The following is a 15,031-nucleotide window of genomic DNA, read 5'->3' as shown; positions in this document are numbered from 1 at the left end:
AATATTCATCGATCCGAGCAGCTTTTATCTACTTACTATTAATTCTTGTTCAAATAATGAAACATCATCCTTCCTAACCCTAAACGTTTTATTTATTTATTTATTTATTTATTTATTTATTTATTTATTTATTTATTTATTTATTTATTTATTTATTTATTTATTTATTTATTTATTTATTTATTTATTTATTTATTTATTTATTTCATTACTTGTTTGTTTACTTGTTTGTTTACTTGTTTGTTTATTTGTGTATTTAAAAACATGATAATACATGAAAGAAGAATTATTAATTACTAAGAATTTATTAACTATAAGTGTCGGAATACACTAGATGCCGTCTATGAACATGAGACTTTAAAAATCGTGGGTGTACTCGGAAAAACAGAGTTCAGGGCGAATGTCGGAAGAGAGAAGACACTCATCAGATGAAGACACCTAAACATGGCATTCGTTCTAAGCGAAAAACAAACAAAACGAGGCAAAGAAAAATATAGAAATTGAGCCGACACAAACAAAAAAAAGTAATATAAATAAGACACAAAAGAACAATTAGAAATGGCGACAGTGGGCACATCTACATACCAGACCCCAGCTACAAATCCCGCTAAATGTTGGTGATAAGAATGGTTACACATTTTTAATGTATAACTTTATTTTTCTATTGAAATTAGCCATATTATTATTATTATTATTATTATTATTATTATTACTACACCTCTGAGTAACGTGTTTCACGGGGTAATTGCACACACAGTTAAGAGTTTGTCGCACTAAGTTTTTGTGGGTGGGGGGGGGGAATTAAGTGCTATTATCCTTTGCTCTGGTTGACGTCACGTGAAGAATTGTGTATATTGAGATTTGTTTATTTGTTTAAACATTTCTACAAAAATATAACATTATTCATATTTTACGTAATGATGAAGGTAACATATCACACATTTTATCTGCAATTAATGATAAAGTCACTGCAAGTATAGTATTTTGTGGCACGCCAGGCTCCGGTCTGATTCCGTCATAAAGTTCTACATTTCGTTTCGTTTCGACACAGTCCTCTATGATAGAGAGACTGTGGTTTCAAGTAGAGAACCAAACAACTGTTATTTATAGTAGTTGTGGTTGCAGTGAGGAACGTTTAAGCTTATAATTACTATTTCACATTTATTTGCATTAACTATCATATCCCATTTATCGATCCAATCTTTTAACACACCGAGGTCTTAACAATCATGATGTGAGTGTATATGATCAGTATATTTTGGCATAATCGGCAAACATTTATTGTCATTTTACTATTGTTCTTGGAGGCATAAGAGAAGATATTTATATATACTAGTATATATGAATGTAAGGTAAAAATGGCCCAAGATGGACCCCACAACACCTTCTGTATACAGTGTGTTCATGAACTCTGCTCTATGCTATATAGTCAGTGACAACGGCACGGGCGGGGGGGGTGTTAAATATATTGGGGGCGTCGTCCCTCCAAAATTAATCTGAAACCCTATGTGTGAGCAAAATGTGCCCCTCAAAATGCAGGAAATATCGTTTCAGAAGGTCTATATTTAAAAATGTGTAAGGGGAGCATGCCCGGACCGGCGTATGCAAAATCTCGTGCCGCCGCCTCTGACAATCTATGTTTTGTCAGATAACTCGGAAACCCAGTCGGGGGTCAACTATTTCTGATGTACTAGTATGCCGTACGTAGTAGAGAGTTGGACACACATGCTTTAGAAATATTGGAATAAATAATATTAGTTTGACAACTAGAATCTAAATTTTTGACACAATGAATAGTCTGCACAGGGGTGGATTAGCGGCTTAACTTCAAGATAATGATTTTGAGGACACCTGGAAGACATTCACTTCTTTATGATTGGAAGATATGATATATGTCTATATTTTACAAACAGATTTTGTCACCACTTTTAAAAACTGAAGCAACTGAAGCCTTTCCCCAACAAAGTTTGAAAACCGAGTTAACCGTTGCTTACCATCCAAGGGGCGTGTGTGCAATTGCTGCCGAGACTGAACATCATAATCCCAACCAAGACTGAATCTCATTTTCGTGTTACTATTTTACAGTTAGCAACCGTCACAAAAATCCACGGAAAACAACTTTGATCAACGTGACATATGCCACATGGACATTTTGTTAATCTCACACACTTTATTGAAAATTTAAAAACCATTTGAACCGAAAGAAATGGTTATGCAACAATAAAACCAAGTACAAAATAAAATGCATTCAAATGTGTTATAATACGATCAACGATGGGGGCGGTGTATACCGTTGGGTGCATACTATCTGAACATGTAAATGTAAAGATATCATGAATGATTAAATGTTAAATATTAACTACATATCTAGCTTTACCTGATTTGACTAGGCTGGTGTATATGAATCTGTTCGAAGCATGGAATAACACGGCATAGTTACTTAATATACGTTGTGGTTTTCGGGACAATTTATTGTAAGTTATCGCTGAGTCATTGTCGTCGCCTTGATTGCATGTCTCGCTGGCTTTTTTACTTAGTAGTCTGAGTTTACAGTCTGGTAAATATCTGCCATATTTTAAAGCACGTGTGCTTCCGGTGCGATACAGTCTATATCGTGACGTCATTCTTCAGTCACAGCTCCAAGTTTCCGGAGAAACTCATGTGAACTCGAAAAAAATGCCACTCGTACCAAGCACAAGGTTGATTATTTTCAGAGTATTAGTTCACTTTGTTATAGTTTACTCGGCCACTTTCTGTCTTATTTTACCAGTCTTGTGTTTCAATTTCCCCTACTCTCCGTATTACCGTGAACGATGGTGGATAAAACCACAACCAACAAGCAGTTTAGTTAACAGCGCCATCAAGCGACGAACACAACAACTCACGCAAGCCGAAAATTATTTTTCTTCCTCCGTCGAACGATCAGACACATCGTTGGATGAACTATTGAAACCACAGAGAGGTTTGAAATTTGCCATAGGAATACTTACAGTTCATCGTGTTGGCAGTTCTAGATTTCAGGGATACGACCCCAAATATCTCACCGAAGTCACCGCCAGACTTCATGAACTTCTACAGCGTCGTCATAGTAACGACACTATGATGGTGATTTGCGATGTCGATCAACACCCAGAAACACACAAGGAAGCGGAATTCATTTCACAATTTATACCGACTATCATAAAGTACGAATTCTCGCGAGAAGAAGGTCCAAGGAAAACCATGGCTGAAGTGGCGTACAAGAATGAGAAAAACGATTATACGTTTTGCCTGGACGCGGTTTCCAGGATGAATGCCTCGTATACCATAATATTACAGGACGATGCGCTGGTGCGATGGGATTTCTTTGACATCCTCGATCACATATTGAAAACACGGATAGAGAATACATACGAGAAAGGCGAATTAGTAAAGAATGAGCGCTTGGACGAGGTTGCTGCTGTAAAACTATTCATGCCAGAGAAGTGGCAGGGCTATTCTTGGAGCCAAAAAACAGTGCTCACCCTCTTCGCTATAGGCTGTACATGGGGTCCACCTCTAGCAGCTATTTATATCTATCTCATTAATCAACATGTTAACACATCGTATCTTGCACGTTTATTGGTGTTTTTACTCTCAGTCTTCTACGTCATGTTACTACCTGTACTGATTGGACAACACTATGTGCTCGAGTTGCGTCGCATATCGGTACAGCTTTACAACATGTACCACGCACCTGGATGTTGCATCCCGGGTACTCTATACAACACTAAAAATGTAGGGAAGATTGTGAGTTACCTGCAATCTGTGGAAGGTACAAGAGAATATCCAGTGGATATTGCTATTTCTGACTACATCAGGAAGTCCGACATGATACATTATTTAATCATACCCAACGTAGTCTATCATATTGGAATGTTTTCAACTTTACACAGAGAACCCAAAGACCCGGAACATTTTCAAGATGTATGACGCACCAGTGAATGACCCGGATGTAGGAGATTGTAGGGAAGGGAAAGAGGGCTATATAAAATGAAAACAATTTAAAGCATAAAATGGCCCACTTTAAGGAACAACCTTCAAGTGTACTCATCTTTATTGGGTTCACTACTCGTGACATTATTCTCTGAAGAATTGGAAAGCACACCATTGACGAACTGAACTGGGACACATTCCATGTATACGACGAGTGGCATAACGAATTGTGAAATATTTTCATGGATACGACGAATGACGTAGCAAATTGGGACACAGTCCATGGATACGACGAACGACGTAACGAATTAGGTAATACCATGCAGTAATTTGTGGATACGGCTAATGACGTAACAATTGGCTTATGACGTAACAATTGGTTGAAATGATAATGTTTCCTTCCGACAAAGAAAGAGCTCAACAAATCAGATTTCTGATTAGAATTCCGTCTTACTCATGATTGTTTTTGTTTGATCGCATGTAATTCTGGCTATTCTGATTTGTATCAAGTGATGCACTAAAATACTGTTAGCAATGTATTCATCGCATAAATTGGTTAACAACACTTAGTTACCATGATTTCTGCAACATTCAACATGTTCAAGTTTCATAATAATGATGTAATGTTCACAGTAGTCATAACAACGTAGTATATTATTCATTGTGACAGTAGAAGAGTCAATAACCACGGTGCCGAATAGCAGAATCTTGCAGCTAACACGATTAATTTGATAAGAAAAATATCAGTAAAGTAAATGATTCATTGTATGTAGAATTGAAAAAAGTGTGACAATGTTTTGTTTCAAAAGAATTACACATAACTAATGATTTGGACACATGATGTCATCAACTTTTCTGGTTGTTTAACCGGTAAGAAATATTTGATTAGCGAAAAGTCTGGAAAGATGCTTAAATTTATATCTTAGAAGAATTTTACAAATTAATTGGTATTCGTAAGAATTTTCCCGTGACAACCACAAATACTTATATTATAATCACGTGTATGTTTACACCACGTGTAATCGAATCAAATGTTTGATACGTGTTTTGTGCGAAAACTCGTTGAGTATATTTGTGCAGAATGCAACAAAACCACCCAAATCTGATCATTTGTTCTAATAATGATAGTCAACTATATTAATAAATACATTTTTGTCGAACTATCGTATCTAGCAACGACTTATTAATGCTTATATGCAGTAAGTAAAACTGTATTGCTACCCGTCATTGTTAGTACATCTACGTAGTACTATATATAGTATATGACAAATAAACCAACTCAGGCTGTTTGCACCGTTTGACACAGTTCTAACATTCTAACGAATGAAGCAACTGATTATATGAACATTGATTCAGAAGTATGATTACATAAAATAATGAAACACTACAGTTTATATAGCTCTGAATTTGTTATACGTGAAATTATCTTGTAGCTCCATAATCTTAATTTTTCGAATGTTTGTTTATAAGGTGACATCATATTACATTGTGAACTTTTAGCTGAAGTACTAGTAGTTAATTTAAAATGCAGTAAACTATGAACCCAAGAAGCCCCGGGTGTCGTATGGACGAGGAAACTGATATGAGAAGAAAACTGTTATGAGGAAGACGAGGATGAAGCGTAAACATTACTACATCAGTGTTGATCACAGAGTTGTACAATGATGACACATTTTTCTTGTGAATATTTTTTTACATGTTATATATTGTATTCGTGTAATATATATATTGTTGTAATTGCAATATTGAGACTTTGTTTTTTTATTTCATGTATATATTATACATTCATAAATAATACTTTTAGTCGAGATGGAGTCGGATTTTTTCATATTTAAATATTCTACATGTTTAAACATCCGAGGTCGAGGCTGTGATGACGTGTTGCAAGTCTTTTATGTGTATCGCAGTTAAGCGTCCAACATGCCCCGATACCTTTATCCAATGTGATCGCAGGGTTCAAGAAAATGGCGGAATTCTGAATGAACGAGAAAGAAGACAGACTTCTCGAAATATTTGTAATCAATCTTTGTTTATAGGATTGTAACGAAGACGTAAGGCTCGAACAGATACTAGCACCTCTTTGCATTTTTGTTAAATTTACCCTCACCTACCACCATCCAACTCAGTCTTATCCCGTACTGCAATTGTCTTTTCTGAGTCTATGATTTAAACAATAGCGGACGAGCCGCCAATCCATAATGGGCGAAAGCAAACTTTGTGCGACATATATGTGCGAGGCATCAGCCTCGGAAAGTATAAAACACAAAGTCTATTATATATCGGCTGGGAGTTCATTATTGCTTTTCGTTTGTAGCGTTGTCAACACCAGGAATTTGCTGCCTTCATAAAGAAGACAGTTTTGAGTGAAAGTGCATAGTAAATAAAATAGTTATGTATTGGTTATCTATCACATCTGCATGTAGAATGGCCAAATGTAGACGAAGATGCGAAACAGTTTTAGTAAACTTTCCATACACCTGAACTGTCTCAATATCCTCTATAAACTATTTTTATTACGACTCCGAGTGTGAATTTGGATACTGATCATGTTTGGTGTTACTGCACTACTATGACCCATGCATTATGCAATCAGAACTTTCATTGCAAAACATTGTATAACTTATATACTCACAGGGGATATTGTGGTTGATTCCTTTACCTACTAACAAGATTTGAAAAAAAGTTGAGAAGAAATGTTTTGATTTTTAAATAAAATACGTCCCAATTCTGGAAAAAAATTGACAACACATGCTTCATTCATATTTTTAAGTTCGTACTTCTAAATCTAGGACCTTCATAAAAACGTTGGTCTTGCATAACAATGAGATTTCATACTGTATGTATTTATAGAATCTACTAAACCTGGAGACAATTGCCACTATATGAACATGAATTATAACAACCGCATATGTAATGTACTACATGATTTATTTATACATTATTTATTTAAATAAATTGTGTCGGTACAATAAACAATTTTTTTTTTACAATTTTCAATTTTAAACATTTTATCTACGTGTATACAATTAAAATACAGCATGATGTAGACTCGGTTTCGTTCTGTTCCCGCTGACGGAGCTGACTCTGCCTGAGAACCCGGTCACGTGAACAACATCTTTCATCAATACAACTATTTGGTTCATTCGATTATTGAAAAAAACTCTCTACTTGAGAAGCACATATCGATTGTTTGACAAAAGATAATTAAAACTACCATGTTTATCACTGATGAACAATTCCGTTAATTACCAGATCTGGGCCGGAATATGGTCTGGCACAACCTACCGCTGCCAAGTTTCTTTACTCCGTGTTCCTGTGTATAATCGCAAATGCCGTAAAGGGCAATATAACACATAGAGCCGGGACAAGAGACTGTTTAGTAATTGTTAGTAATTGTTACTCTGATTTGATCAAAATAGTCTCAAATATCGATGACGGCCAAACACTAACGAATTGCCTTCTCTCAGGGGGGGGGGTGAATTTCAAGTTTAATTTGTTTTTTGGTGACATTCCATGGAATATGAATTATGAGTCGGGGGACATTGTTTTAATGAGGTACGAACATTTCTTAAACATCTTTGTAAACACAGAAATGAAAGTAGTATGAATTCACCATGAGATCTATTGTCAATTTTACTTTATTTTTATTCAGTTTCAGATATGTATGTTTTTTTTTCGTTTCTTATTTTATTTTGTTGCCGTTCCGAAGGCTTAATAAATATTATTATTATTATTAGGCCGATGACCCTGCCGCTAAAGGTGACATTGCTAATTGTGCGCGCGCACAGGTTTCTATTCTATCTACAGTACGAACAATTCAAGATTACGTAATCGCCACTATCCTTGACTAAAAAAGCAAATTAGGTTCTTGGACTTTGTTGCACAGTCTCAAAACTGCAGTCAAATCAAATAATTAATTAACACATACTCACTCCCCGGGGGGGAATGGCAATGGTTATAGATAAATAGTAGAAGCATATTGTACTAAAAATGAAGGAATAAAAATAAACTAATCTACAAAAAAATAATAATAATACATGTAATAATAATAACTCCTTTTAAAAGAAAGATGCATATAACACATGATCACAACTTCATGAAAGGTAATACATGTATATACCTTCCATCAGAGAGCTGTAATTTGTAACAGTTCCCTGATTCTATGGGCGCGCTAAATGCGAAACAGGTTTGTGAGTTCTTAGACTTTGTGTTTACATACCAGAATACAAGTCAACGGTTGCGAAAATATGTCTGTGGGTTCTTAGGCTTTGTATTTAACGTCGAAAACGTTCCTATATGGTCGACCATGCTAGGCAAAACTAATACTGCATCCATATTTGACGTTTCGCTAAACTCTGCTATAGCAATATCAAGTGGATATTTCTTACTGCACTTTAGGTCAGCTGACTCGAGGAACTCAATAAATTTGTAAATATTATGGCGTGTGTACATTTGAGCCGGCATACAACACCGGGGTGCGCTTTGAGTGTAGTAGAGATTCGGGTCAATCCGTCGTATTAACATTAAATTTGACCGGCCAATAGATTCGGCAACCAATATGACATACAACATAAATATTCCTAAAATGAGGATACGTGTTCCACATTTATCTGTAGTGTTACACTTATCAAATATTGAACCATATATGTAAGCCAGAAGAGGTCCGCCCAGACATGCAAGCGCAAATAATTCTAACAATTGGGGGAAACCCCAAGAATATCCAAGCCATTTTTCTGGGTAGTATAATTTGATAAAAGCTAAATTGTCATTGTTCTGTTTGATGAGATCTCCTCTCTCGTATTTATATTCTATTTTATAGGTCAGTATGTGATTCAGAGTTTGAAAAAAATTCCAATGGACTAACACATCATCTTGAAGTATAAGGGTATACTGCGATCCAAATTCAGCCATTCTGCGCAAACAAAATGAATAATCGAGTTGTTCTCTTTTGTGGGCATCAATGTTGGGCGTATTCGCTTTACCACCAGTCCGTTTGATTGTCGGTATGTATGCAGACAAGTACGCTGCTGCCTCGTTATCTTCGGGTATCACTTCGGCATTACATATAAATATTTTAATACGAGATCGAAGTTCGCCGTTCGCCGTCTCCAAGACCTGAACAAGCCTCGCAGCTGTTTCAATTACGTATTTGGGTTGAAATGACTTATATTTTTTATCTTTTACCTCTCGTTTTACTGTAACTATTCCAACAACTATCCAAGGTGTAGGGGGCGTGTAGGGTTTCTCCTTAGACAGCCCGGTCAGAGGCCCCTTATTATTGTCAGTACTGTTAACGAAATATTCCATCGCAGATTGTGTTTCCAAATACCGTTTTTCTATCAACTGTTTGAAAATAAGAGAATTATCAAGCCGACGTAGTTTGTAATAGAAAGAGAATGTCTGGTCATAATAAAACACCGGCAGTACAACAACAAACGTGACCGCGTAAAGAACACAAGCATGTAGTAGAATTCTTCTATAACGTGTTGATGCTGTGCCCCGTGCTGTGCTTGACACGATGTGCTTTGAAGACGTCGATGATAGACTGTCTCTCACAAACGACGCCATCTAGTCATCCCCTGTTAAATTCACAAACATGCCTTCGTTTTGAACGACTCATAAATGGCGTACATAAGATCCGAGTTGTTGTGATAATCACCTGATTTCCCATTCACCAACTTGAATGAAGCGTCTATTTCAAGGACGCACGGCTAAGAATTGAGTCAATACATTATTCATTAATACCGCCAGTGACTAGTATGTATAGTTCACCAGCGGCTCGTATTTATAGTTGTGTGCGCTCCTTTAGTAGCGCTGTGCATGACGGGTTTGGGGTTAATCTGCACACAGTCAGCTGGCGCACACGTGATAATAAAATAAATACGATATTTACTATATGCGTGCCACGTTTGTTTCAATCCAATAAACAACCGATCGAACCATAACGCGACTATAACGTAATAACGCGATATCCATTATCATTTCATCAAATCTATTTCTATATTCATTATCCATGTTTCTGAAATTATAAAAAAACCAGGATCTTATTTTAATCAGATTGAGTTGGTCTTGGCGAGTACACCAGGACAGACGCAGTCTTGGGACGAGTCTAGACGCAGTCTTGGGCGAGTCTTGGACCAGCCTTGCGATAGTCTTGGGGACTTTTCCCCAGGGCGCTGTGTCTTATAGAGTGCTCGATTGACCGACTAAGACGAGAGTTGAAACGTATTCCGTTGTGTGTGTCTTATTTAACTGTAAAGCTTAAGGATGTAGTAGACTTTCGTGGTGATTTTTTTCTTCATTATTTTTTCTTTTATTAAATGGTGACTTATATCTATAGGCAGCCATACGACCTTTTTTTTTTTTTATTAAATCACGTTTTTATTTCAAGAAAAAACGGCTTTTTAAAAAATAATTTACAATTAACGGAAATCCCGACTTTCAGGGAGAGGAATTTTCCCCTGATACGTCATTCAATATGCCCCCCCCCCATATAGTAAATATCGTATTTCTTTAACGGCTGCTTTCTATTATTATTAATTAAAATCGTTGCCTTCGTATTCATCTATTACGACCAAACTCCAACAAGAGTGATGGCTGATCTGCAGCGCATCGGAAGTTCTACGTCATTGGTTCAATACTAATTTGTATATTTATTTTTATATAAAAACCACAGGGAGCCCAGGAACTAGATAGATAGAATTTTTTATTTGGAACGTACCAATGAAAACTTGAGTAAAGTCCAAAAATAACAATAACAAAACAAAACATTCAGAACAACACAAACTTTCAGTATTAATACATATCAAGAATATAGAAAATAAATTTTGCAAAAATGCTAAGAATGAAAAAATCATTACTTGAAACAATAATAGGAAATAATTCATCCATGCTAAAATCTTCCAGCTTTGGGGCATAGATGTATAAAGCTGCAAGGAATCTAGATCTTTGTTCTTTGATTTGACAATTATTACAATATAAAATGTAATGTTTCTCATCCCCTACTTCATTGCATTCATGGAGATTACATAGCCTGTTTTCCTTCAAAATGCCTTTATGTCTACCGGATTCAATGGGAAGAAAATGTGCAGAAGTTCTAAATTTAGTATAAGCTATTCTATGATTTTTATTTTTAATTTTTTCCAAATAATGTTCAAATTCAAAATTTTCTTTAGCACACCTGTAAAAGTCAAGCTTACAATTGTTCAACAAATTGTTTTTCCACTTCATACGGTACAAACATTTGAGCTTCTCTTTAAAAATATCACAAAAATTGTTCTGATGTGGGTCTGAATTAGTTAAATCTGTTATGACTAGTAATTTTTGTATAAAGTTAAGCCATGGGTCATGCACAAGAGTTTTGGATTCTTCATAGGCTGCATCAATGATAGAATTGTTTGTTTTTTTACATACTAGTCTTTGATAATATTTCATAACTGAAACACAGATATCCAATATAAGTGGATATTGACCTAATTCACCTCTACATGGGTCATTAGATGCCTTCCTGTGCACACCCAGAACTCTTTTACAGAATTTAATATGAAGTTTTTCTGGAATTAATTTATCTGAGAAAAGTTTTGTTTCAAAATTGCAATTGTCAACTGTACATTTATTTTTACCAGACCCCTTGTAGATGTTCAGCATAACCCCTCCCCACACATCAGCCCCATATAAAGCTGTGGGTTTGATAATAGAGTTAAATAGTTTTTTAGCCAGACTAACAGAATAACATTCCTCACTGATCCAAAGCATTTTGTACATCTTGAACAGTGCTTTCTGTGCTTTGTCTTGTAGCCTAGACATAGCATTATGAAACTTACCATTTGTTTGAAAAACAATGCCAAGGTAATTATAATAATTAACACACTGTAATTTAGTGGCGTCCAAATAAAACTGAAATTTGTTTTCTAAGTTTTTACCTAGTCTATTAAAAATAATGATTTTGCTTTTGTTAATATTTACTTTTAAATGCCAATTGTCACAGTAATTTTGGACTGCATCAATGCACTTTTGTAACCCCTCTTGGGTTGTAGAAAACAATAGCAAGTCATCAGCATATAACAAACAATTGAGCTTCAAGCCATTTAAATCAACAGGGTCAAAATTTTTAACATCATCACAGATTCCATTAACAAAAATATTAAATAGTTGAGGACTAAGGTTACACCCTTGTTTTACCCCTCTGCATGAATTGAAATATGGAGTAATCCCTGCACTCAATTTAATGCTATATTTAGTGTTTTTATAGATAGCTTTAATAGCCTTATAAAAATTTCCTCCCACACCTAACCGAAGAAGTTTATATAACAGCCCTTCTCGCCAGACTGAATCAAATGCTTTGGAGAAATCAATAAAACATGAAAACAAATAATTCCCTGATTTTTTCAGTTTGCAATTGACATATTTATTAATTAAGGATTTAAGAATATAAAAATTATCTGTTGTACGATGGTTTTTCTTGAAGCCAAACTGATTATCCACTATTTGATTAGTTTCTTGTAAGTACTTAGTTAATCTAGTATTTAGTATCATAGTATATAATTTAGATACACAACTAGAAATGGCAATGCCTCTATAGTTATTAGTGTCCTTTGGGTTACCTGACTTAAAAATAGGAATAATGAGACTACTGTTCCAATGTAATGGCATAATGCCTGAATTTAAAACTTGTGTGAACATTTTAGTAAGAGAATTAATAATGAACTATGATCAACGGTACGCACTCCCTATGAGCGGGGGGGGGGTATCGGCTAGTATCCAGTGTAAGAAATAGACTAGATACTAGCCGATACCCCCCCCCCCCGCTCATAGGGAGTGCGTACAGTTGATCATAGTTCCTGGGCTCCCTGTGGTTGTCCACCGTCCCTCAAGGACGGTGGGTTGTCCTGTGATTTTTCAGTTGTTTTCGGTTGTCCTGTGATTTTTCAGTTGTTTTCGGTTGTCCTATGATTTTTCAGTTGTTTTCGGTTGTCCTGTGGGTTTTCAGTTGTTTTCGGTTGTCCTAGGGTTTTTCAGTTGTTTTCGGTTGCCCTGTGATTTTTCAGTTGTTTTCGGTTGTCCTGTGATTTTTCAGTTGTTTTCGGTTGTCCTGTGATTTTTCAGTTGTTTTCGGTTGTCCTGTGATTTTTCAGTTGTCCTGTGATGTTTCAGTTGTTTTCGGTTGTCCTGTGATTTTTCAGTTGTCCTGTGATGTTTCAGTTGTTTTCGGTTGTCCTGTGATTTTTCAGTTGTTTTCGGTTGTCCTGCGATTTTTCAGTTGTTTTCGGTTGTCCTGTGCTTTTTCAGTTGTTTTCGGTTGTCCTGTGATTTTTCAGTTGTTTTCGGTTGTCCTGTGGGTTTTCGGTTGTTTTCGGTTGTCCTATGATTTTTCAGTTGTCCTATGATTTTTCAGTTGTTTTCGGTTGTCCTGTGGGTTTTCAGTTGTTTTCGGTTGTCCTAGGGTTTTTCAGTTGTTTTCGGTTGCCCTGTGATTTTTCAGTTGTTTTCGGTTGTCCTGTGATTTTTCAGTTGTTTTCGGTTGTCCTGTGATTTTTCAGTTGTTTTCGGTTGTCCTGTGATTTTTCAGTTGTCCTGTGATGTTTCAGTTGTTTTCGGTTGTCCTGTGATTTTTCAGTTGTTTTCGGTTGTCCTGCGATTTTTCAGTTGTTTTCGGTTGTCCTGTGCTTTTTCAGTTGTTTTCGGTTGTCCTGTGCTTTTTCAGTTGTTTTCGGTTGCCCTGTGATTTTTCAGTTGTTTTTGGTTGTCCTGTGATTTTTCAGTTGTTTTTGGTTGTCCTGTGGTTTTTCAGTTGTTTTCGGTTGTCCTGTGATTTTTCAGTTTTTTTCGGTTGCCCTGTGGTTTTTCAGTTGTTTTCGGTTGTCCTGTGTGTTACACGCAACGTAATAATACCGTAATTGATATAGTACAGGTGTGATGGTTCAAATACCAAAATGGCAACAGTAACAGAAAGACTTCCCTGGCGGCGATGATAAAATACGAACACTGAGCCAACAGATGAGGTTTCAACTGGTACTGGTATTATTATACTCTGCAAACATCAAGTACAATAACGCGGTAAAACTCCACTACTCCAATAACTAGATACTTAAACTCCAATACAATTCAACGAGATCTCCGATCTGATCTCAGTGCTGAACAACTCCCCTATATATACCCACACTGTCTATAAATAGACCATTACATCAGCATACATAATGCGTCTGGAATTTACTCTAAATTTCTAGAATGTTCCATTACCTTCTATTGCCTCCTATTGTTCTATTACCTATTCAACCAGTTTCTAAATAAAAATCTAGAATATTTCACCCAGACACAGTACGGTTCTAGAACATTCTCAGTGACACGGAAGTGGTAAATAAGTCGTATGCGACACTGTGGTTTTTCTGTTGTTTTCGGTTGCCCTGTGTTTTTTCTGTTGTTTTCGGTTGTCCTGTGGTTTTTCATTTTTTTTTCGGTTGTCTTGTGATTTTTCAATTTTTTTTCGGTTGCCCTGGGGTTTTTCAGTTGTTTTCGGTTGCCCTGTGGTTTTTCGGTTGTTTTCGGTTGTCCTGTGGTTTTTCAGTAGTTTTCGGTTGTCCTGTGGGTTTTCAGTTGTTTTCAGTTGTTTTCGGTTGTCCTAGGGTTTTTCAGTTTTTTTTCGGTTGTTCTGTGGTTTTTCAGTTGTTTTTGGTTGTCCTAGGGTTTTTCAGTTGTTTTCGGTTGCCCTGTGTTTTTTCAGTTGTTTTCGGTTGTTCTGTGGTTTTACAGTTGTTTACAAGTTTTTTTTTTAGTTTATCCACATGTTTTTCCTACGTGGCAGAACATACAAAAATGGCACCTAATATATTATGATGCGCAATGGGTTACATTAAATTAAACAATCATTAGTATATATGTCAAGCCTTTCACTTTCAATATCAGCTATGTTCTAGCCTATATTCTCCTCTCCAGCTACGAATATGCATATCGGCCAGTATGCTTTGTTTCTATACACATTTTAACATGTTATTTGTTTTGACCCACTTACAAACATGATTTATGTCATCATTTTGAAGAAAGGAGTGTATGTTCATCTGCATACATTTCAAAAATACAA

The 15,031-nt window shown here is 36.0% G+C and overlaps 2 protein-coding genes across 2 annotated transcripts; one reads left to right on the top strand and one right to left on the bottom strand.

Moving 5' to 3' along the window:
- Positions 1-2,676: 2,676 nt before the first annotated feature.
- On the top strand, positions 2,677-3,951 carry LOC100369821 (GPI-N-acetylgalactosamine transferase PGAP4-like). The gene has a single exon (XM_002736529.2). The coding sequence runs from the start codon at positions 2,677-2,679 to the stop codon at positions 3,949-3,951; it is 1,275 nt and encodes a 424-aa protein (XP_002736575.2).
- Positions 3,952-6,865: 2,914 nt separating this feature from the next.
- Positions 6,866-9,703, bottom strand: LOC144359134 (GPI-N-acetylgalactosamine transferase PGAP4-like). Its single transcript, XM_078012305.2, has one exon. It carries the CDS (start codon positions 9,520-9,522, stop codon positions 8,185-8,187), a length of 1,338 nt encoding a protein of 445 aa, XP_077868431.1. The 5' UTR covers positions 9,523-9,703; the 3' UTR covers positions 6,866-8,184.
- Positions 9,704-15,031: the final 5,328 nt, after the last annotated feature.

The sequence above is a fragment of the Saccoglossus kowalevskii genome, chromosome 2, assembly GCF_978046115.1.
Source record: "Saccoglossus kowalevskii chromosome 2, keSacKowa6.1, whole genome shotgun sequence".
NCBI classification, from domain to species: domain Eukaryota; kingdom Metazoa; phylum Hemichordata; class Enteropneusta; family Harrimaniidae; genus Saccoglossus; species Saccoglossus kowalevskii.
The sequence above is the reverse complement of the archived record's forward strand: the minus strand, read 5'-3'. Positions and strand labels throughout refer to the sequence as shown.

Bases quoted from the DNA above. Each gene is read 5' to 3' on its own strand.
- LOC100369821 (XM_002736529.2), top strand. From the start codon at position 2,677: ATGCCACTCGTACCAAGCACAAGGTTGATTATTTTCAGAGTATTAGTT.
- LOC144359134 (XM_078012305.2), bottom strand. From the start codon at position 9,522: ATGGCGTCGTTTGTGAGAGACAGTCTATCATCGACGTCTTCAAAGCAC.